General features: G+C 38.1%; 2 protein-coding genes across 2 annotated transcripts in view; one reads left to right on the plus strand and one right to left on the minus strand.

The window, feature by feature from the left end:
- Positions 1-24,183, plus strand: part of MCPH1 (microcephalin 1) — a 335,857-nt gene that overhangs the window by 125,506 nt on the left and 186,168 nt on the right. The window lies entirely within an intron of this gene.
- ANGPT2 (angiopoietin 2) overlaps positions 2,565-24,183 on the minus strand; it is a 42,618-nt gene continuing 20,999 nt past the window's right edge. Inside the window, exons 4-9 of the mRNA XM_075861940.1 lie at positions 22,529-22,761; positions 20,044-20,174; positions 8,628-8,729; positions 7,592-7,758; positions 6,146-6,276; positions 2,565-4,110 (exon numbers count right to left, since the gene is read on the minus strand). Coding sequence (XP_075718055.1) covers positions 3,950-4,110; positions 6,146-6,276; positions 7,592-7,758; positions 8,628-8,729; positions 20,044-20,174; positions 22,529-22,761 — 925 coding nt within the window. The 3' untranslated portion in view covers positions 2,565-3,949. The remainder of the gene's footprint in view (positions 4,111-6,145; positions 6,277-7,591; positions 7,759-8,627; positions 8,730-20,043; positions 20,175-22,528; positions 22,762-24,183) is intronic.

Raw genomic sequence — 24,183 nt, forward strand, 5'->3', positions numbered from 1 at the left:
TGTATGCTTATTTATATAAACATTGACAAAAGTGTTCTCCATACGTGTTCCAGCAGTCAGAACTTTTTTTTTCTTCTTCAAGCTAGCCATTTGAGACTATGTATTTTGCAGGACGATTTGTAGTTTTTATAGGAACCATTTTAGGGCACATATAATGTATTAAATAATTTGTATACATGTTTTGGGGAGAATGTAAAAAAAACGGCATTGTTTTTGGGATTTCTTCTTACAGCATTTACCGTGCTGTATAAAGAACGTTAACTTTATTCTAGGGGTCATTAGTATTCGGACAATACCAAATTGATATATTTTTGTTTTTATGTTTTACTACTTTAGCACATCAAAAACACACTTTTTTTTTGTCAAAATAATTTGTTATGTCGCCGCATTTCAAGACTTACAACATTTTTAATTTTCTGTCTGAGGAGTTGTATGAAGGCTTGTTTTTTACAGGATGACTTGTAGTTTTTATTTCATTTATTTATTTTACTAATTTCCTTTATTTGACTTATTAGATGCAGTGGAGTGATTAGATGAGCACGTGATCATCTTCTAACTCCTTTTCTGGTTCTCTGATTGAAATTTCATGTTACCCCTCCACCTTGGGTCATCTGAAGCCATATAGGGACGGGAGGAGAAACACCGATTTTTCTCTCCTTGCATGCTGCTAGTATGTCTCCCGCTGTCCACCTCTTATTTACACAGGCTTAAGTGATAGCTGCAAATATATACAACTTTCATTTTATCCTGTTCTAGCTCGTGCAGTGTTTTAAAGCCAGGTCCTAGCCGCGATTCTGCCTGAGGTTAATGACATTTCTAGTAGAATTTGTAATTATATCAAATAATTAACTGTTGATAGGAAGTCCTGGGCAGTAGGTCTACACCGTTAATGTTTCTTATTTGGGAAATACAAATTTTTTGTTGGCATGAGAGCACTGGAGAAACTTTTAAGTAGGTAATGTTGAATGACACCAAATTTCAGTAATTTACAGTGACAAATTCTCATATTCTAAGACAACATTTATATAGAGTCTTCTTGATCTACACCAGTCTTGAACAAGTTTGCTGTAGTTATTAACCTGTAATGAAAACCACTGACATAAGAGTGAAGATATTAAGCTATTCCATCTGCTAAACTGCCCCCCAACTGCAGACATCTGATTTTCGCACTACATATTAATGAAGGTACCTCTCGACCTGATGAGTGAAAGGAACTACTCCTTTTGACACTAAAGTAACGTGGCCACAACTGCATGGTACATAAGCTTTTGTCTCTCACATAATTATTGCACTTTAACTTAGTAATCTGCACATCCAACCTTAGTGTGTCATTTATTTTTAATGTGACTCTCTGGGCAAGCATTAATAATTCTTTAAACTAACCCACTAGGGGCACTACATTTACCGGTGCCATGTGTTCCCCCAAAAGCCTGTTTTCCAGGTGTTGCTAGTAGTGTAAATTGCCTGTGTACCACAGATATAATGACCTATTCCTCATCACTGTGATGGAAGCAGCAGTTGTCATAACCAAGCCCCTTCTTTATGACATCAGTCAGTGCTTCAGTCAATGATGTCAGAAAGGGGAAGCCTGGTTAGGACATATGCTGCAACCAGCCCAATGATAGACAGTAGAGGATGTTATATCGGTGGCATGCAGAAAATTGTACACTACAAGGAGCACCTGCAAAACAGGGTGTTAGGCAAAAATATAATGTCAAGTGAAGACTCTGGTTTGTTAATGGGGTATTCCCATAATAATTTATCACCAATCCACTCCACACCCCCACCGATCACGTTCCTGGGAGCCCCATAGAAATGGAGCAGTAGTGCGCATGCTCGGCCATAGCTCCATATATTTCTCTGCTCTCTGCCATAGCTCCCGAAGATAGCATGCACGCTACCGCTGCATTCCTATGAGGCTCCCAGGAATGGCAAGGTAAGCCCGTTCTCGTAGGTGGGGGTCCCAGCGGTCGGACCCTTACCGATCCTGTAGATAATGCTTATGGGAAAACTCCTTTAAGTGCCTTAGTGGGTCAGTATTATCAACTATTTATATAAATCTATTTAAAGTAGCAAAAATAAACTATCCCTAGTAATCTGCATAAATTAATGAAGTTCTAATTTGAAAATAATATTTATATGTGGACAAATTCTATGATGTTTCATTCCCAGTTAGGCCTCATGTCCGTGTGTCATCCACAATTTTGAATATCGCACATGGACCAATTAATTTTTATGGAACCATGCACACGGCCGTGATGTTCACGGAACCATGTGGCGGCCGCAAATCTGGGCCGCAAAAACTCAGGACAAGTCCTTTACGGTCCAGATTTGCTGCTTGACAAAAAGGTGACATCAATTATTTTTATTTTTTTCTGAGAATACTGATGACACACAGATGCACTACGGAAGGTTTTTTGCAGACAAATGGACCACAAAAGATCAGTGGTTTTGCGATTCACAAAACCACTAAGGTTATGTACATACCTCAGTATCATGAAAATAAAACTGTATTTCACAATGTATTAAAATGCTGAAATATAGATAAACCACTCTTGGCAATGCAATAAAAGCCAAACTTCTTACACAATCACGTATTTTATGAAAACAGGGAAAATAAATAATTACTAATTTATTTCAGATGGGCCATGTATACAAAAAAAGACCATGTTCACAGAGTGACATACATTGGATACCTATTTATATCAAAATAGAAAATTTATGTATATAACATGAATAAAATGGATTTTGCATAGACCAGATCATTTTTTTTTTTAAATCCTCGATATACAGTAAGTTGTTATAATGCAGGTCATATCATTTTGCTACTGAAAGCCGTGAAATTATGCCAAAACTGTTTCCACATCAAGTAAAAGCGTTTTCCTCTGATTAGAAAAAAAGTGTCTGTTTTTTTACTATGGGATGTCTCCCATGAATTGCAGCTCAGCACCATTCACTTTTAATGAGGATGAACTGCAATACCAGTTACAGCCCAGTCAAGAGTGGCGCTGTTTCCTCTTTTTTTTTCTAACCCTGGAAACACCTTTAACGTGCAATAATGATGCAAGTTTTCAACTAGTTAATATAGGTAAGATAATTAGGAAAACAGAAAACTTCATATATGGATGATGAAGAAGACCAGTTTTAGTGTTACCCTGACTGTACACTGCAGTAACGTTAAATGGCTTTTATTGACTTGGCTTTTTTTTTTTACCCTATCCATCACAAGCAACTTTAGCCACTGCCGCTATCCACTATACATACATCTCCGTAACTTTTGTCCTTTAGTTGACTTCGATGAGTTACGCATACTAGCATTCTTTTTTTTTTTGGTCTGGCATTGGTATTACAAACCATTTATTCTTAGTAAGAAGTCCAGATTCATTGGCAATTTGAATCGTACCTCAGTTACATGTGGAATTTTCATGTCTTTTTTTGTTTTGTTTTTTTACCATACTGTTGTTTTCATTTAGTAATCGGATTACCTATAATAACCTAAAATATGTAAACCGGTCATACAATATAATCTGGCCTCCTCTTTTTTTTATATTTGTAACAAATTATCAAAATCTGTAGACAGTTATTTACAGTCATATGTACACCACATAATACAAAACATAATACAAAGTGGTTTGCAGGTAGGCTGCCATGCAGACTGCAAGTATGTGTCTGTTAGAGGCACAACGTAGGGTTTCTGTATACTTCACAGTTCCAGTTATTTACATCCAAATAAATGTTTCACACAGTAGAAAGTTTCTCAAAGGCTGTGTGAAGAGCTGCCTTTAAATCCTTTCAAAATATTTCAATAAATCATTCTTCCCTTTAGTTAGGTAGTCCACTTTCCAGATTGTCGCTCCTTAATTGTTAATCAACATGGCGGCAGGAATAACTTTTTATTAAATGTTCTTACAACCTTTTCCATAACAGAATAAGAACAATTATTTGTGTTTTAAAAGTCAACTGGTCGAATCATCATTGTTGTAGCTTTCAGGGAATACCCCGATCCTTTCCAGTAGTACCATTTGATTCCATTAAATTTGTTTGTATTCTGCCCTAATGAGTAATACATCCCATTCAAGTTGGAAGGGCCACAGGCATCAAACCACCAACCTGTAAGAAGGGACAACAAAGATTGATTAGTTTAATACCATAGTGCTTAGATTTCAATGACAAGGATTTTGAATGGAGCGGCTGTCGCGCACGTGTGCTTCCGCTCCATTCAATGTCTATGAGGCCGCCGAAAACTGCTGAGTGCAGCGCTTGGCTGTTTCTGTCGGCCCCATAGACATTGAATAGAGTGGCAGCACACGTGCACGACTGTCACTCAATTCAAGATTGCAGTGAGGAGGAACAGGGGGTGGGACACCTGTTCTAGTGATCGATGGGGGTTCCAGTGGTGGGGCCCCCAGCTATCATGCATTTGTCACCTATCTTATAGATAGGTGATAAATATTTATAGTGATAAAACCCCTTAAAGCTCAGTGTTCTAATCATATATAGTAATGCTAAGTCAACATCAACTGAACGCTAAAAAGCTTGGAAGTCATTTCACCTCTCATAGAAATGACTTCCTGAAATAAAGTTTAAAAAAAATATCTGTTGTTGAAGTTGCCTCTGGCCAGGGACTACTACAAGGGCCTCAGCCTGGGAGTTTCCTTGTTGCAAAGTTCATACCTCCTTGTGGGAGTTCAGGGTGAGCACCAGGGGGGTATCATTTAGAATCCACACCTGAAGGTAAACTAGGGCCAAACTGGCCAAGGTCCAGAAGGTCCACATCCGGAAATTGTCACCTCTAATCATTGTAAAATGGGCAATTGACACATCCCTAAATAAGATTTGTGTGCCCACTTTGTGATTACATTAAAATGACAAAATTATCCACTAAAGTATAAATGCTGTGAAAATTTGCCTACACTGAGCGAGCCTTTAAAATGAGCAGTTACACATCCTCAGTATTTCTAAATGGGTCTAGTGTAACTTCTACTATATATAGCATGACCTGAATGATTCAAAACCTTCATAGACTTATGTCGTGTTCACACGAACAGGTGTCAAATCGGCCATGAAAAACCTGTCCTATTTTTTCACGGGCCGTTCACACGGTCCGTTAAAAAATTGCCGTGTAAATAGCCCCATAGACGTGCATTGATTTTTATGCGGTCGTGTAACAGCCGTGTGAATAAGCCCTTAAATGTTTTTTCAATTTCTCTTAAAGAGGCTATGTCACCAGATTATAAGTGCCCTATCTCATACATAATCTGATCGGCGCTGTAATGTAAGTAACAGCAGTGGTTTTTATTTTGAAAACCGATCATTTTTTAGCAAGTTATGAGCAATTTTAGATGTATGCTAATTAGTTTCTTAAAGACCAACTTGGCGTGTTTTTACTTTTCACCAAGTGGGTGTTGTAAAGAAGTGTATGACGCTGACAAATCAGTGACCAATCCGTGACCAATCAGCTTCATACACTTCTCATTGTTCCAGCCCAGCATGATCCACAGCAAGATGTGATTGTGCAGTGAAAGAAGCTGGGCTGGAACAATGGGAAGTGTATGAAGCTGATTAGTCACTGATTGGTCAGCCTCATACACTTCTCTTTACAACACCCACTTGGTGAAAAGTAAAAACACGCCCAGTTAGTCATTAAGAAACTCATTAGCATAAATCTAAAATTGCTCATAACTTGCTCAAAAATGATCGTATTTCAAAATAAAAACCACTGCTGTTATCTACATTACAGCACCGATCAGATTATGTAGGAGATAGGACACTTATAATCTGGTGACAGAGCCTCTTTAAGTAATGCTTACATTTTACAATAAAGAAAAGTAAATAAATGAGTCTTAAATTTTAATATTAAAACACATTTGAGGCAGGAGCAACACTGCATTATTTGGTTGTGTGCTGGTCGCAATAAATTTGTTGAATGTCCGAGATGCAACCTCAAAGTTTCCTTATGAGGAAATAAGGTCGCGAGCAACCTCGCACAGAATCGGTTTTCGACAGTCACAAAGCCCCTGCGTTAAAGAGAGATTCTCATTTCACTGTTCAGAGACAAAGATACAATTTTGGTACAAGTTCCAAATAAATAGTGTGCAGGTGCCAGTAAAAATAGGAAGACCATAACATTGAAAACAGTGCCTACCTCCTGTCGCCATTTGTGAGCACTTGCAAATACATTTGTCATTGTCTGCATCCTTTGTGCTAAACTCATTTCCTGGTTGGCTTATACTATTTATTTTGCCCGCTGTCCCAGTATATCCTTTGAGGTGAATCCTGTGGTAATTGAAAATGGAAAGAGAATTTGAGATGGAAGCAAAGTATTTTGCTTGTTCACATTAGTGGAAAAATCTATCACCGTGTATAAAGCAAAGCTTTCCATGTCTGGCTTCATATTGAATCTGTTGGTTCCTGTAGTCTTGTTTCTTACTTTAATTCAAATGGTAATGCGTGGTTGTTCTGATAGTACGGATAATAAGGTTTATCTTTCTGTTACATCATTTCATTACTATCCTGCTAGGTTTATACCTTAACTAACGGACTTGAGGTTTTCCACAGTTTCTTATTATACAATACTCTCATAGACAGACCGTCAAAAGTAATGTTGTAGACCGTGTAAACTTGTCTATGAACAAAGGCAGAAACAAGCTGATCCTTAGAAACCGAACGTGTCGGAGCTATTTATAAACTCTCCGTCCATGATGTATCACATATTTGCTTATATTTCAAGAGGAAATGCCGTCTTAACAAGTTAATCTGTGGCATTTACTTGGAAGCTGTGCTATTGGCTGACTGTAGTGACCCATTGGTGTCCTTTGCTCCAGGGAGCTTTTGAGTGTCTGGCGTTAAAAAAATATAATAATAAGTTATAACTAGCACTAAATGGAAATAAATATTTTGTTTGGACAGAAGAGCGTAACGGCTGAGTGATATGAGTATTAATAAAGTAGCCTTATCGGTGTCTTTATGTAATTTGCCATGACTGCAGCACATTTAGAAGTAGTTAATTTTACTATGCGAGCAGTTTCTTATAACACTAAAGCGTAAAATACATGGGGACAAAGATAATCTAGTTCTGTAGAATAGCCAGTGAAGCAGAAGCAACTTGAAAATCGCGTATGGCTTACTTTTATTGCGGCACTTTTATTATACGATTTCTATAAATGCAAAATGCACTTTTAGGGTAGGGACAAATATTGTTGAAAAGATCGGCAGCAGGGCCTTGCAAAGTCCACATGTTAATCTTCATGTATCAACTTGTGCGCATTACAGTACAATAAGTGAAATCCGTAATAATCCTTTAGAAAATCTCCGGATTTGATTATTTTTTAAATTGCCCTAAAATCTGTTGATCGTATTTATCAACTGATTTGTAATACCTTATTGGGTAGATTTATGACTAAAGAACTTAATAAGCCTCAATGGATATATGAATTACTTATTCTTTAGTTAGTATGTTGTATGCAGAGTGTTCATTCTACTGGTGTGACAATATGACTGCTGATTATTTAGGGAGATATTTTGTCTATTGTATGGGTATGCTTGTTTATCTCATATTATTACTTTTCATACTGTTATACTGTGTTCTCACCTGTATTTCTGAGCCTCTGTTCCTAAAGAAAACTGGTCATAGAGTGAATAGGCTTCATTTCCCTCCCAGTCTTTAAGCTGAATCTTGAGAACATAGCGCTGTAGATTTGTCAGTTGAGAGACGAGCTCATTTCCCAGCCAGTATTCTCCGGAAGGGTCACCAAATCCCTAGCAAATAGTATTATTATAACTTAATAAGGAACTATTAATATCGTTAGTAAAAACAAATGTGCGTGCGTTATATGCTTTATAAAACAAAACAACAGTATCTTAGCAGTTTTGCTTCATCATTAGTTCAAAGTGTCCCTCCAAAGTTATTCTCCCGTCTGATCGGACATCGAGCGTGAAGAGCTGTTACTGCACATCGGGCGGTACAGTTGCTGGGGCCTGCATGGGTCCAATTTTAATTAATAGGACCTGTGCACGATACTTGCTGGGCTTCGTATGGTTCCCTTGGCAACTGTACTGCCAAGCGAGCAGTTATGGCTCTCCTTGCCTGATGTCATATCGGGTGGGAGAGTCCTTTTGGACTGACACTTTAAGAAACAGCATGCACAAACCAAATAAAACATACATATGACACGTAAATACCCACAAGTTTAGGGCAGTTGTTACTGTCCTGGAGTGGACAATCATCAAAGTGAATAATAAAAGTAAATTCATGGTTTGTCAGTCTGCAGGATTTTCTACATGTTCCTGAAACAAACAGCCTTGGAGAAATGTTGCAGAGAACACAAGGGTTAATTTCCTCCTGGTGGATGGCTGAAGGGACTGGCTTATCCAAGTGGGTGGGGCTTAACATTATTTGTCTCCAATTAGAGATTGAACAGTAATGAAGGGAGGGGTAATGCCTGCTCTCCTACATGCAATTAGAAGAATCATTTATATATTTGTAATTTATGGCAATATGAGATAAAATAGGATCAAAGTAGATGAAAGGATTAATTGCTGGGAGTTATTTTATTTTTTAGTATGTTTTTTGCATTGGTTTTACTTTAATAAACACATCCCCATGCCAAAATGAGTATTCTCTCTACCTTTTTATATTCCTTCCATGTTCTTTGGAAATCCACACTGCCATCAAAACGCTTTTGAATAATGGTCCAACCACCACCTCCAATTTTCATGTCACAGTATGTCTGTAATAAGAGCAAAGGATTTAGGTTTTATTATTACAATCTCATGTGAATTGTTGTAAAATGCAATCTATAAAACAGATCATACTTTTTTCATATCTGGTAATAAAACATGTTAAATGCTGATTGGAAAATATTAAATACCTATTAAATATATGCTTTTAATTAGGACGAAAAATAAACTTACATCTATTACGATCTAATAAAACAAACATATTGCTAAAACTAGCAATGTGTTTTTTCATACAGGGGAGATGATACAACTCTATTGGGTTAAGTTGATTTCACACATAGAACTGTAACTGCAATGTTGTACATGTACACATTATACAGTATGTCTTTCCCTGTCTATATTCCAGGCACAGGCTTCTAAAAACAAATAATTGCCAGTATATAGCAGCTAAGATTCTGCTTCCAGCAGCTCTGTAAATTACTTGGTTTGGGAGCTTTGTCGCTTAATCTCTCCCAACACTTCTGAAAAATGTAATCTAAAAGTCTGCTGAGGGAGCAAGTCCTTAGCCCTCCTGTATGATGACCGTCAGCTGTGCCCGCCAGTTCCACTACCTGCCAGCTGGGACAGGAAGTGCTGGTAGTCTGTATCATTGCATGCAAAGAATGACAAGGGCCTCTGCTGGATCTCCACAGGAGTGGGATCTAAGACCTCGTTCACATCTGCATTGGAGGTGTCGTTAGGGGCCTCCATCGCAGATCCGGACAAAAATACCGGAAATAATAGCACTATAATTTCCGGGAAAACCACGGACGCCCCGACTAAACTCATTAAAGTCAATGGGTTCTGTCGGTCGCCTGTGCTATCCACGTTGCAACCGAAGCAGTGCTTCCAGTTATTTCCTTGTACGTCGGAATGGCAAGCGCAGGTGTGAACCCGGACTAACCTATCACTTTCTGACTAGAGTCTCCAGTTTTAAAGGGGTTGTCCAGTTTCAGCAAATTTCTTTTTCTTTTTTTTTTTTGTATTAAAAGTAAAAAAAATGTCCTATAAACTTTCTATATAAATTGCTCGTTGTTTTTAAGATCTCAGCTTGTTCTTTTTCAGTAGGAACATTGTTTATTTCCTGGGGATAAAATTTTGTCCATGGTCATGTGATCGTTAAAAGACACAGCTCTGAAACACATACTGTAACGAGACGTGCACCTGTGTTTCCATCACGTGACCAGGACCGAATTTAATCCCTTGTAAGCAAACTATTAAAGTTCCTACTAAATAACAACAAGCCGAGATCTTAAAAAAACAAACAAAAAAAAAACAGGAGGAATTAATACATAAAGTATATTTGAAAATTGTGTAACCTTTTAACCCCTTAAGGACGCAGCCTAGTTTTGGCCTTAAGGCTCAGAGCCCATTTTTCAAATCTGACATATTTCACTTTATGTGGTAATAACGTCGGAATGCTTAAACCTACCCAAGCGATTCTGAGATTGTTTTCTCGTGACACATTGGGCTTCATGTTCGTGGTAAAATTTGGTCGATATATTCAGTGTTTATTGGTGAAAAATTGCAAAATTTAGAGAAAATTTTGAAAAAATTGCATTTTTCAGAATTTAAATGCATCTGCTTGTAAAACAGACGGTTATACCACCCAAAATAGTTACTAGTTCACATTTCCCATATGTCTACTTTAGATTGGCATCGTTTTTTGAACATTCTTTTATTTTTCTTGGACGTTACAAGGCTTAGAACATAAACAGCAATTTCTCATATTTTTAAGAAAATTTCAAAAGCCTTTTTTTTAAGGTACCTCTTGAGTTCTGAAGTGGCTTTGTGGGTCCTATGTATTAGAAACCCTGATAAAACACCCCATTTTAAAAACTAGACCCCTCAAAGTATTCAAAACAGCAGTTATAACGTTTTTTAACTCTTCAGGCATTTCACAGGAATTAAAGCAAAGTGGAGGTGAAATTTGCAAATTTCATTTTTCTTGCTGAATTTCAATTTTACTCATTTTTTTTCTGTAACAAAGAAGGTTTTACCAGAGAAACACTACTATATATGTATTGTCCAGATTCTGCCGTTTTTAGAAATGTCTCACATGTGGCTCTACTGCGCTCGTGGACTAAAAGACAAGCCCTAGAAGCAAAGAAGCACCTAGTGCATTTTGAGTCCTCTTTATTAGAATATATTTTAGGCAGCATGCCAGGTTTGAAGAGGTGTTGAGGTGTCAAAACAGTAGGAATCCCCCAATAGTGACCCCATTTTGTAAACTACACCCCTCAAGGAATTCATTTAGGGTTGTTGTTACCATTTTGACCGCACATTTTTTTCACAGCACGTATTTGAATTGGGCTCTGAAATGAAAAAAATGTCATTTTTTCCAATAAAATGTCATTTGTGATCAAAATTTCTTATTTTCACAGGGAACAAAATACCCCATTTTGTTGCCCAATTTGTCCTTAGTGTGGCAGTACCCCATTTGTGGTGATAAACTGCCGTTTGGGCCCATGGGAGGGCTCAGAAGGAAAGGAGCGCTATATGTTTGTTGGAGTCCAGATTTTGTTGGATTGGTTTTCGGGTGCCATGTCGCATTTGCAGAGCCTCAGAGGTATCAAAGCAATGGAAACCCACCAAAAGTGACCCCATTTTGGAAACTACACCCCTCAAGGAATTCATTTATGGTTGTTGTTAGCATTTTGACCGCACAGTTTTTTCACAGCACCTATTTCAATTGGGCTGTGACATTAAAAAAATGTCATTTTTTCCAATAAGATGTAATTTTTTACCTAAATTTCTTATTTTCACAGGGAACAAAATACTCAATTTTGTTGCCCAATTTCTCCTGAGTGCATCAATACCCCATTTGTTGCAATAAACTGCCGTTTGGGCCCATGGGAGGCCTCAGAAGGGAAGGAGCGCTGTGTGTTCTTTGGAGTACAGATTTTGCTGGTTTGGTTTCTCGTGTGCCATGTCGCATTTGCAGAGCCCCAGAGGTATCAAAGCAATGGAAACCCACCAGAAGTGACCCCATTTTGGAAACTACACCCCTCAAGGAATTCATTTATGGGTAATGTGACCATTTAGACCCCATAGTTTCTTCACAGAACTTATTTGAATTGGGCTGGGAATTTAAAAAAAATATATTTTTTCCAATAATATGTCATTTTAGCTCAAAAATTCTTATTTTCACAAGAAATAAAATACTCAATTTTGTTGCCCAATTTGTCCTGAGTGCGGCAATACCCCATTTGTGGTGATAAACTGCCGTTTGGGCCCATGGGAGGGCTCAGAAGGGAAGGAGCGCTGTGTGTTCTTTGGAGTACAGATTTTGTTGGATTGGTTTTCGGGTGCCATGTCACATTTGCAGAGCCCCAGAGGTATCAAAGCAATGGAAACCCACCAGAAGTGACCCCATTTTGGAAACTACACCCCTCAAGGAATTCATTTATGGGTAATGTGACCATTTAGACCCCATAGTTTCTTCACAGAACTTATTTGAATTGGGCTGGGAATGAAAACAAAATTATTTTTGTCAAATAATATGTAGTTTTGGCTGAAAATTTCTTATTTTCACAAGAAACAAAATACCCCATTCTGTTGCACAATTTGTTCTGAGGGCCGCAATACCCCATTTGTTGTGATAAACTGCTGTTTGGGCCCATGGGAGGGCTCAGAAGGAAAGGACCACCATTTGGCCTACTCGGGATTTTCTAGTGCGAAGTCATGTATGCAGAAGCCCCTGAGGTACCAGTACAGTTGAAACCCGCAAGAAGTGACCCCGTTTTAAAAACTACACCCTTAAGGCATTCATCTAGAGGTGTAGTGACCATTTTGACCGGAGACCTACACCCCATAAACTGTAATGTGGGTTCTCCCGGGTATGGCAATACCCTACATGTGGCTGTTATCAGCTGCCTGGACACACAGCAGGGCCCAGAGGGGAAAGACGAGGGGGGATAAGCTGTGCGGAGTGCATCAGGGTAAGTAAAATTGGGGTAAATTATAAACCAAGGGATGTATGATAAATTTTAAAACACTTTCATACAGAGCTCTGGTTATTCGGGACACGTGTCACATTGATATATTGTGTCATCCATTATCCCCCTCTTATAGCAGACTTTGCACCTCTTTTGACTTTTTCCCTTCTTGCCAGTTTGGGGAACTTCCCCTGGAAAGTGTTGCCCTGGTACGATGCGTGTGGGCTCGCTTCCAGAAGTACTGGGTGCCCCCCCTTCTTGGTCCCTAAAGATTAGGTTCTTGATAATCACCTCTTGAAATTCCAGGAAAGTTCCCGTCTGGCCTGCACATCGACGTAGCACGTACGCATTGTACAAAGCCATCTGTATGATGTGCCCGGCCAGCTTCTTATACCACACCGCATGGCGCTGTAGGGCTTCAGGGCTTGATCTTACAAGTCCATCACTCCCATGTACCTATTGTAGTCCAGGATGCAGTCTGGTTTGGGGGTGGCCTTTCCTTCATATATCCTAAACCTGTAGGTATACCCTGATGCACTCTCACAGCTTATACATCTTCACGCCATACCTTGCCCTCTTACCCGGCAGGTACTCGCGGAATTGAACCCTCCCTTTAAAATGTACCAGGGACTCATCAATAGAAATACACTTCTCGGGGGTGTATGCTTGGGAAAACCGGGCACTGGAACGGTCTAATAGGGGTCTCCGTTTAGACAAACGGTCAAAACTGGGGTAATCTCGGGGTGGGCACGGCTCATTATCAGTATAATGTAAGAAGCGAAGTATTGCCTCATTTATTAATTTTTTTAGGTTCCAGTTCAGTTCTGAAGTTGCTTTGAGGGGCCCATATATTAGAAACCCCTATCAAACACCCCATTTTAGAAACTAGACCCCTCAAAGTATTCACAACAGCATGTAGAAAGTTTATGAACCCTTTAGGTGTTTCACAAAAATTTAGAGCAAAGTAGAGGTGAAATTTACATTTTTTTTTTGTCAGAAAATCCTCTTTATACCATTTTTTTTATAACACAAAAGGATTTATCAGTGAAACGCAACTTAATACGTATTGCCCAGATTCTGCAGTTTTGAGAAATATCCCACATGTGGCCCTTGGGCGGTAATGGACTGAAGCACCGGCCTCCGAAGCAAAGGAGCACCCAGTGGATTTTGAGGCCTCTTTTTTATTAGGCGCCATGTCCGGTTTGAAGAGGTCTTGTGGTGCCAAAACATTGGGAACCCCCCAAAAGTGACCCCAATTTGGAAACTAGACCCCTTGAGGAATCCATTGTAGTTTTCTTGGGGTTCATGCGGCTTTTTGATCAGTTTTTATTCTATTTTTAGGTGGCGTGGTGACTAAAAAACAGCAATTCTACTATTGTTTTTGTATACTTTTTTTTTTACAGCGTTCACCGTGCGCTATAAATGACATATTCTCTTTATTCTGCGGGGCGATACGATTACGGCGATACCAGATGTTTATAGGTTTTTTTTATGTCTTATGGCGTTTGCACAATAAAATACGTTTTGTAAACAATCATTCACTTTTTGTGTTACCTTATTCTAAGAGCCATAACGTTTTTATTTTTCAATCAATAAAGCCGTGCGAGGACTTATTTTTTGCGTAACGAACTGTAGTTTTGATCAGTACCATTTTTAGGTGCATGCGACTTTTTGATCTCTTTTTATTCCATTTTTTGGGAGGTGAAGTGACCAAAGAATTGTGATTGTGGTTCGGTTTATTATTATTTTATTTTACGGCGTTCACCGTGCGGGATAAATAATGAAATAATTTTGTAGTTCAGGCCGTTACGGACGCGGCGATACCAATTATGTATAGTTTATTTGTTTGTTTATATATTTTTATTAATAATAAAGGACTGATGAGGGAAAAGGGGGGATTTTTACTTTTATTACTTTTAAATCTTTTATTTTCTAATTTTTACACATCTTTTTTTAACTTTTTTTTCACTTTATTACTTTGTCCCACTAGGGGACATGAGGGCAGGAGGCTCTGATCGCTATTCTAATACACTGCACTACATGCGTAGTGCAGTGTATTAGAACTGTCAGCTACTCACTGACAGCAAGCATAGTGGGTCCTGACGTTGTCAGGACCCACTAGGCTTCCGTCTATGGCATAGCCGGACGCCATTGTTTGGTGTCCGGTTGCCATAGTCACCATCGCCGGCCGCTATCGCGTAGCAGGCCGGCGATGGCAGCTTAACCCCTAAAAAGCCGCGATCTCTATAGAACGCGGCTTTTAAGGGGTTAATCAGCGGGGACACAGCGATCGGTCCCCGCTGTAGGAGCTGTGACAGCTGCTGAACAAGACAGCAGCGTCACAGCTCCTGTATGTGTCGGGAGGACGGCCGAAACGGCCGTTACTCCCGAGACGTACTATTACGGCATGGAGCGCGAACGATACAGCTGCCATGACGTAATAGTACGTCAAGGAGCGGGAAGGGGTTAATATACAAAAAATAACATTATTTTTCTCAAACCTGCCACTGATTAACAATATTTACATTGGGAATTATTTTTTGAATTGGACTTTATGAAGCGTTACATTCTTCTCATGTTCTAACATTCTATTCCTGTGTCCCCCTGACACGCAGCCTCACATTACTTAAGCTTTGCCAGTTAGGAAACCATGTAAACTGGTTAGGAAAAAACAAGAGGGGAAATCTGGAAAAAAAATAAGGCACTTGTCTGGTAGCATCTCATGAATGCAATCTCAACATCATAAACAATGGAAAATGAAAACAGGATCTCCGTTTCAAAGTTTCACTATATGAGCTTGCTCCAGCACACAATGCCATAGGATGCTGATTAAAAAAATATGTTTCTTTTAAAATATGATGTCATTTATAAATGTTTTAGCAATTACATTTTGACAAAACAGTTTTTACATTTGTTTAACCAACCATAAATAGTGAAATACAGTTTGGGATTCTGTCCACACCACATTTTATACTTGCCTCACACACATATACCTTTATACCAAAGTATACTTTAGTGTAACCATAGGACATAAAGGAATGCAGTACATAAAAAGTAAATTGTTGGTAATTTTTATTTTCAAGGTAGAAAATAGGAGCTAGATCAAAACATATATTTTTGCACAGTCTGGATTTGTATTTTTTTTTTTTTTACAGATCCGTAAAAACAAATATTTGTATAGCTAATGGGCAGTCACATCGGAGATCAGGTTACTTGCTATAATTACATTGTACTGTATGTGTTATGTTATGTTTTCTTTAAAAAAAAAAATCTGGCTTCTAATTGGAATCTGCAGTTTATCATCACCGCAGACAGTCACACGACCAAACAGCTTAGCTCTCGCTGTAAGAGTACAAACACACTAGGCGGATACGCTGCGTAAAACTACACAGCGTGTCCACCCAGGTAGCCTCAGGGAATTCCGTCTGAAAAACCGCCTCAAATTTTGGTGCCGTTTTTCAGGCGGCCGTAATCATGGAGACGCATCCTTCTCTTCTGAGCTTAGCCAGGCCTCCTGGGGTGACGCTTTGATTGGCTGCATCAGTCACATGGGATAAAATGTCAGAAGAGAAGATCGCATTGCTAGGGCTATGGCAGGGGGGTAATTACTAGCTTTTATTATTATTTTCAAACAAAAAATATGTTTTTATTTTTTATTTGCGGTAGTCACCATCATGGTTACCTAGTGGTTGAAAACATATCCCCCTCTCCCATCTGTGAGCCCTCTTAGCTATACAGAAGAGCTGAAAGGGGTGACTTCTCTTGACCCCTCTTCATTAAGCATTTAAATAGTGCAATTTGGCCCAGTTTTGGAATTAAAAGAACAATTTGCAGGTGCAATAAATCAAAAAGGAGTCTCTGTGCCAAACTGCATATGTGATATACCATTAAATTGGATTGAGTGGAAGCTTCTAACAAATCATAGTATACGCTACAGTTATCTGCCCTTTAATTACGGCAATCCAGGTGTGTGATCATTTTGTGAATGATATTATTTGTATGTCAGGGTTAACTAAAAGAAAATATGTTGAATTGGTTAGAAAATAAAATCTAACAAGTTAGAAAATGTATCTTGCTTGAATATGAGCTGGTATAAGCAACCTCCTTCACCATTATATATAAACTGAAATCAGTGTTTTCTATTATAAGGACAATCATTAATACTTTCAATTATTAGTACTATATAGAAAGAGTTGGCAAACTTTACAGAGTTTTGAAGAAAACATTGAATAAATGAATCATCAGTTTTCACAGAACTTTAAAGCTGCAGAGGTGTTAAATGACTTGCAGATGCACATTAAAATAGTTGTTCCCACGAGAGCAACGGTTGAGGAAAGTAAGACTGCTGGGGGGCACTTAAGAGCTCTTTGATTTTAGTTTAGTTAGTTACTTTTAAGAAATGGACCCGCTCTTTTACTCTAAATTGCAGAGGTTACAATGAGTGGTGAGTATCTGGACTCCATACCCCTATGTCTAAGAGGGGTATATAGTCAGTCATAGTTACATAGTATGCGAGGCTGAAAAAGTCCATCCAGTTCAGCCTATTATCCCTTAATTTTAATCCAGAAGAAGAAAAAAATCCCCATGAGGCGCAAAAACAATTCTCATCTTAGGGGAAAAAATTATTTCCGACTCAAAATATAGAAATCAGAATAAATCCCTGGATCAACAACCCATCTACAGTAATCTAGTACCCATATTTTATCATACCATTTCTTTGGAAACCTTTTAGTAAATTCATAGTGACAACTTCCTCTGGCAGAGAGTTCCATAGTCTCACAGTAAAGAATCCCCTTCTATGTTAGGGTAGAAACCTTCATTCCTCTAGATATAGAAGATGCTTGTAATCGTTACAGCCCTGGGTATAAATAAATCCTGAGAGAGATCTCTCTATTAACCTTTGATATATGTATACATAGTTATTAGGTCACACACTGAGCCTTCTTTTTTCTAAACTAAATAATCCTAATTTTGATAATCTTTCTGGGTACTGTAGTCCATCCATTCTAATCATTAATTTAGTTTCCCACCTTTGAACTTGCTCAAGCTCTACTATGTCTATTTTGTGCTCTGGCGCCCAAAACCATACACAATATTCCATGTGCGGTCTGGCTCGTGATTTATAAAGTGGTAGAACTATGTTCTCATCATGTTCATCTATGCCTCTTTTGATGTACCCCATGATTTATTTGCCTTGGCAGCAGCTGTCTGACACTGATTGCTACAGTAAAGTTTACAGTCAACTAAAATTCATAAGTACTTTTCCATGTCAGTTTTACTCAGTGTTTTCCTATTAAGCATGTAATGGTGACATGTCAATTCTCTTCCCAAGTGCATAACCTTATATTCGTGTTGAAACCTCATTTGCCACTTCTCTGCCCAAGCCTTCAACTTATCCAGATTTATTTGTAACATAATCCTGGACTCCTTTGTGTTAATTACGTTACACAGTTTAGTATCATCTACAAAAATGCATATTTTACTGTACAATCCCTTTGCAAGGTCATTAATAAATATATTATAGACACAATGTATCAAACTGATTGGTGTTTGCTTATATTTAAGATGGCGAGCCATGGAAGAACAAAGTCCTTTCTAGAAATACTTGTTTATGGTGTCACCATCCACTAATCGCCAGACAAAGCTGAGCTGTCTCTAATAGTTATGAAGCAGGGGAACTGTCTTTAGCTCTTTATGAGAGAGTGTCGGTGACTTCTGGCTAGACAGTCCTCATTAAAAGCTGCCCATGCACGTTAGGTGAATGTCAGCAAGACAATCAAATGTATATGGGGCCTCGTGACTGTCCAACGACAACTGCCATGGTGGTACAGTTGCGCCCCCCCATACAGATTTGATTGTTCTGCAGGATATTGATCTACAAGGATCACGCGTGATCGATTTCAGCATGCACGAGCCTTTGTTCTGCCAGGTGATAAGCTGCTGCCATAAGTGTCTCCTTCCCTTTCCACTGTTGTATTACAATTTAATATTGTTGATGATGCCCAAACAAAGAAATAAAAGAGCAGGGCAGAGCTTATTCACCTAATAGTTGAAATATATTTTACTACACAGGCAGCATGTGCTATACATATTATGCGGTGCACAGGTGGAAGAGGAGGCAAGGGGCGACATAGTAAGTACCCAGGCTGCTAGTTTCCCATCACTGACTTATGAGAGAGTTCAGAAGTAACGGGATGTTCAAAACCGTATTCGTCTTCAGGTAGTTTTTTTTGGCATTCAGTTTAAGTTGAATGCCAAAAATCTGTTCAATGAAGCTATCCTGCTAGTTACACAACTACCACATCCATACCTCTCTGATTTCAGGCAGAGACAGACTTCCCTTAGACACTTCTGTACAGTAGAATTATTGGTGATCGCTTGCTTTTTCATGTCTTTTAAAGGCAGAATTCAAACTGAATCCTTTTTAATGTTGCTGGTAGGTAATGGAGGTATTGTGATCACATAAAGGAGAATGCTGCTATAATACTAGTTAAAGATGCTCTGTCACTAGTTTAGTAATGCCCTAAATATGCAATTGACAAGTGGGTGTTAACACCAGCGATTCTCCTGAGGTGGAGCTAACTCACAGCCTCTGACGCTGTCCTATCAGCATGAAGCTGGTTCACACACCGTGTGAGAGACTGAGGCTGGAGGGAAGGGGGATCACTTCAAATGGCCATATCTCCGGCTGTGGACCACCTAGAACAGTGGTTCTGGTAGCATATGAAAGATGAGATTATAATCTTTCATATTGCACCAGGATGTAGCTGTGAAACGACTGGAGGTATCGCTAGATTAAAACACAGTCGGGAATGGAAGCTGTATACTATATGATCACGCTGTGTTGCTGGGCTGGGAAGAGGAGAACTGTATGACACTGATTGGAAAATACAGAAAATATAACACCGCCCAGCGTGAAAAGAAAGAGTTACCCCCCCCCCCCCCCATTTGGCAAGTATAGCCAAATTAGCAAATATGCAGATAACTTTGCAAATAATAACGTTTCTGAAAAAAAAATTACACTGTAGTTATCAGCATCACAGCGCCTATTAGATTAGTTAGGAGATAGGGCATTACTAGTGACATAACCTATTTAAGTAATTCATTTTAGTGCCTCTTTATATAAAACTATCCAAAGGCATTTGACTATATTTTGATGATTGATTTTTGTTGTAAAGAAGCATGGTCTTGTATAGATCATGTTGATTGGCAGAGAATCAGAAGTTGGCAGAGACTCAGAAGTTAGATGGCAGAGACTCAGAAGTTAGATGGCAGGTAATGAGAAGGTAGATAGAGAGAATCAGAAGTTATATACCTTGGAACAATGCAAATCATGATTGACTATTTAAATACACCTGTTTGATCTATATTCTTGGAATTTGCTTACCTTCACCTGTTCTGTGGCATTTGGAATTGTCATTGTGTAAATTCCACTTGATGTCAGTCCTGATTTATATGCTTCAGCACAGTCTTTGAATGCTATTTGTTCTTCTTTGGCAACAAATGATGTTCTTGGTGCTGAAATAAAATTGAAACCGAGACTTGTTTAAATCTGCAACAATATGAACTGTCTAACATATCTACTAGTAGCCATGGGTTTGATGCTTCAACATAGTATCATGCTTTTTGTTGTGGTTAGCAGCAAAACCTTTCGTGTCATGCTGGTAATTCTGAATACTTACATCAATACGAAAAAAAAAAATGGTGTTTGGTTCTATTCACATTGCGTTCTCAGTGTACAACTGAGCTAGTTCCCAACATATACTTTAAAAGTAAATCACTGTATTGGCATACCGTGGCATACATCACCCATAGGATCCCATGTTAAAAAAAAAAAAAGTTTTATTACTAGATGCCTCTTTATAAACTAGCATAGTTGACTATGTTATTCTATATAGTTGAAAAAAAGGTATACCGACAGATGCCAAAAGGACACTCTTGGTATCTGTCAGGTGATTAGCACCCTATGGATACTTTCAGCATATGCGACAGGAGCTTTTCTGGTGTATACGCAGAATATATACAGGAAACACTTTGTGAATAGACTTAAACAAAATAGAATGTATAAACATAAATGCAAAGCCAACGTTTTAACACACCATGCACACACTATGTATTGTCCTTGAGAGAGGTCGTGAGTTCAGAAACTATCATTTCATAATCAAAAATACGGAAAATCCACTCATTGTAGTCCGTTTTAAATTTTACTGTAATAATCAAACTTTTATTTTTCTACTTTTTTGTGTGTGACAACTTTACTCGTCAATTGCTTTGCTTTGGTGATATTTAATGGTATTTATGTGTGTTGCCTGTAAGAGAAGTTGCATGTCTTCATAGGTGATTAGTATATACATTTCCCTGATGTATTTTTTGGCTTTGCAATTTTGGGAAATCTGATAATACTATTATTCTGTATTCTTTTATTTTTCTGCTTTAAATAAATACCAATATCTTACAGGGCAGCATTTCAATGTCTAAATTTAATACCCATCTGTTTCTGGAAAGTATTATGTTCGTACGTTTGTGATCCAAAGTTTAAGAACACTTGAAATAACAGTTTTGTTATTGTGCTAGTCTAATCTTGTTTGGTATCCGTCCAGAAAAACACAACCACTCAGTCCAAAACTTTGTTTTCACCAGACAATTTATTTTATATTTTTCAGTGCTTTCTATTGAAATCCATAGTTAAAAGGGAAGTTATCAAATGATAAAACGCATGCATGTTTACTTGGGTATGTGGAGTGCATATACACAGTAATTGTTTTTACATTATTCATTTAATGGTTGTAAGATGTTACGTGAGTTTTTCTGTTTTTGTAGGCACATAGCCATTTATCACACTATAAAACAATACATAAAATTGGAATGCACATATAATAGATAAAAATGTGTGTGGAAACAGCTCTGCAGGATGTGCTGTTTGGTTCATCCTAGTCTTCGGTGTAGTATAAAGTATAACCCATTTTAATGAATTTTAAATACAGTCGCTCAGTTCTTTAGTAATTACATAGTTCGTACGGTTGAAAAAAGACATGTTTATCAAGTTCAACCAAGAGATAGAAGAGGATATGGATGAAGGGAACGTGCTTCGGTAAACTTCAGAACTTTGTTTGCCCCTATTGATTCATAGGTAGGGGAAAAAAATACAAGACATGAGCCAATCTGCCGTAAAAAGGAAAGATTTCTTTCCTCATCCCCAGTGGCGATCAGACTAGATCAAAATGCAAACAATAATTCTATATTGACATAGGCACTGATATTTTGTTCTAAAAACAAATCTAAGTCTTTTTTGTAGCCATCTACTGTTCCTGCTATTCCACAGATGCACAGTTCTTATGGTAAAGAAGGCTTATTATCTCGTGAGATTTAACCTTTTTTTTTCTCCAAACGGAGGGAGCGCACCCTTGTCTTTTGAGGGGATTTTACATGGAACAAGAATTTTATTCTCAAGAATAAAAAAAGCTTTTTTTTTTAATCTTTACACATAACTAATATTCTCCATGCCCATTATCTTCATTGCTCTTTTTTTGTACCTTTCCCAATTCCCCAACTTTCCCAGGGCGTTATTTCTATGAGCTGATTCCCAGAGCTGAACTGCATATTTCAGTTAAGGCTGCAGTAGTACAGGGACTTTAACTTGTGCAGATAATTCTCGTATCGGGCAGTTTTTTTCCAAATTATCTGCTCAGTTGTGGTCCTCCATTATATCTCCTATTTCTCCCAGAAATGGCAAACTGGGTCTCTTGATCTATTAGATATTTGTAATTTATGGTCTAAAAACAAATCTACTTATGTAAAAATACTTCAGAGGATAGCTATTCCTAAAATAAGAACTTTCTATCTCTTGTATTTCCTGGGTGTGTTGATCATACCTGTTTGTGGTGCCATCCTTGTTAACAGGTTGTGCACAGTCTCCATCAAGTCATGCTGCTGTTTTTGTAGAAGGGAATTATTTGTTGATGCTGTGATGAGCTGCTTTTCTAGATCTTCGATTATAGAGTTTTGTTTAAGCACCAATATTTGAAGTTTATCCTTTTCCTCCTTTATTGACTGCAGTTGTTGAGAATGCTGGTCTTCCATGCTTAGAACTTTCTTCTCTAAATAGCTGAGAAAATAAAATGATTTTTTTTTAATTTAACATCAAAGCTCATGATGCGAATATGGGGTCTGCCATTCAAGTCAACAGTTGGGGTATTCAAAGTGCATTTGTTTCTTAGGGGGCTAGTAGATGTGCATGTTTTATTCAGGTTTTGTAATGCATCTTTGGAAGAGGGAAATACAAAGGATGTAAGCACCCCCATTTTATGAGATTTGTACTCATTTCACCCGCTGTTATACCAGGATAGGGATAACAATTCAATGTGTATACCTCTTTTTCTCTGTGAATTTATTTAATATCTCCAAAATAAGAGAACAGAGCACAGGTTATACTACAAATTTCCTGTTGGCACCTAACCTTTTGAGTTTGTTTCTATTAGGCTGAATTCAGATAAGGCAGATTCTTCTGCAGCACATTTGTGGCAAACTCCGATGCATGTTTTGTTGTGGACTTGCCGAAGATATCACCCATTGTATTGCATTTTGTAAAACCCCATTTACTAGAATTGTACTGTAAATTGGCCAGAATCCACACCGAAATTCTATGGCAAATCCACCACGTCTAAACATCCCCTTAATGTCTATGTGTAGCCACTTAAAAAAACAAAAACCATACTGAAGTTCTGATACTTGCTTCTAAATTCCATAATATATTGTGCAACCCTGAGGTAAGTATCAATGTTAATTATTTATTTTTTTTAGACCAAAAAAGAAAAAAAATATTATTTAGTGCAAAGTGACAATCAGGTCAGGGGGTTTAGTGTAGGTCTGGATCTCCCCGATATGGGCTATATAACATTCTTGTACAGGGTTAAACAACAAAAATAGAAAGGTATTAACCTAATGCATTGGACATTCATTATGTTAAGCATTAGGCATTTAACTGTCCAGTGGTCTTGTTTAATAGTAATTAGTTGTGTCATGTAAATTCCAGCGGTTAGTCTATTGATGGATAATACTTAAGCCTTGTTATATTGCACACTCTAGTATTTTATTCTTCAAGCATTAGAAAGGTGACAAAAGCCATGTCAGTTGTCCATTCAGTCAGCATTGGGTATTTATTACTTTCTATTTATAACAGATGGAGCTACTGGAATGTTAAAAATGTTCACTAACCTAATACATATGGAAACCTAGATAACATGGTTTAACCCTGGCATTGGAAGGCTCTTTTACAAGCTAGTGGTGATAAAGTCAGAGTTATCACATCTTTATTGTGTCAAGTTGTATTTATTTCAGATGTGGGTCTGTAACATTCACTGGTATGCAGTGAAGACAAATAGGGGTTACTAGAAAGAGTGAAGTGCTGATGTTTGGAATTCAGGTGAAGAAAGTTGAGCTGGCACTTTGCTGCTGCAGACTACTTGTCTGTATTAGGCTATTTTCACATCTGCGTCGGAGGCTCCATTAGGGGCCTCCATCTCTGATC

This window comes from Rhinoderma darwinii, chromosome 4, assembly GCF_050947455.1.
Source record: "Rhinoderma darwinii isolate aRhiDar2 chromosome 4, aRhiDar2.hap1, whole genome shotgun sequence".
In the NCBI taxonomy this organism is placed as follows: Eukaryota; Metazoa; Chordata; class Amphibia; order Anura; family Rhinodermatidae; genus Rhinoderma; species Rhinoderma darwinii.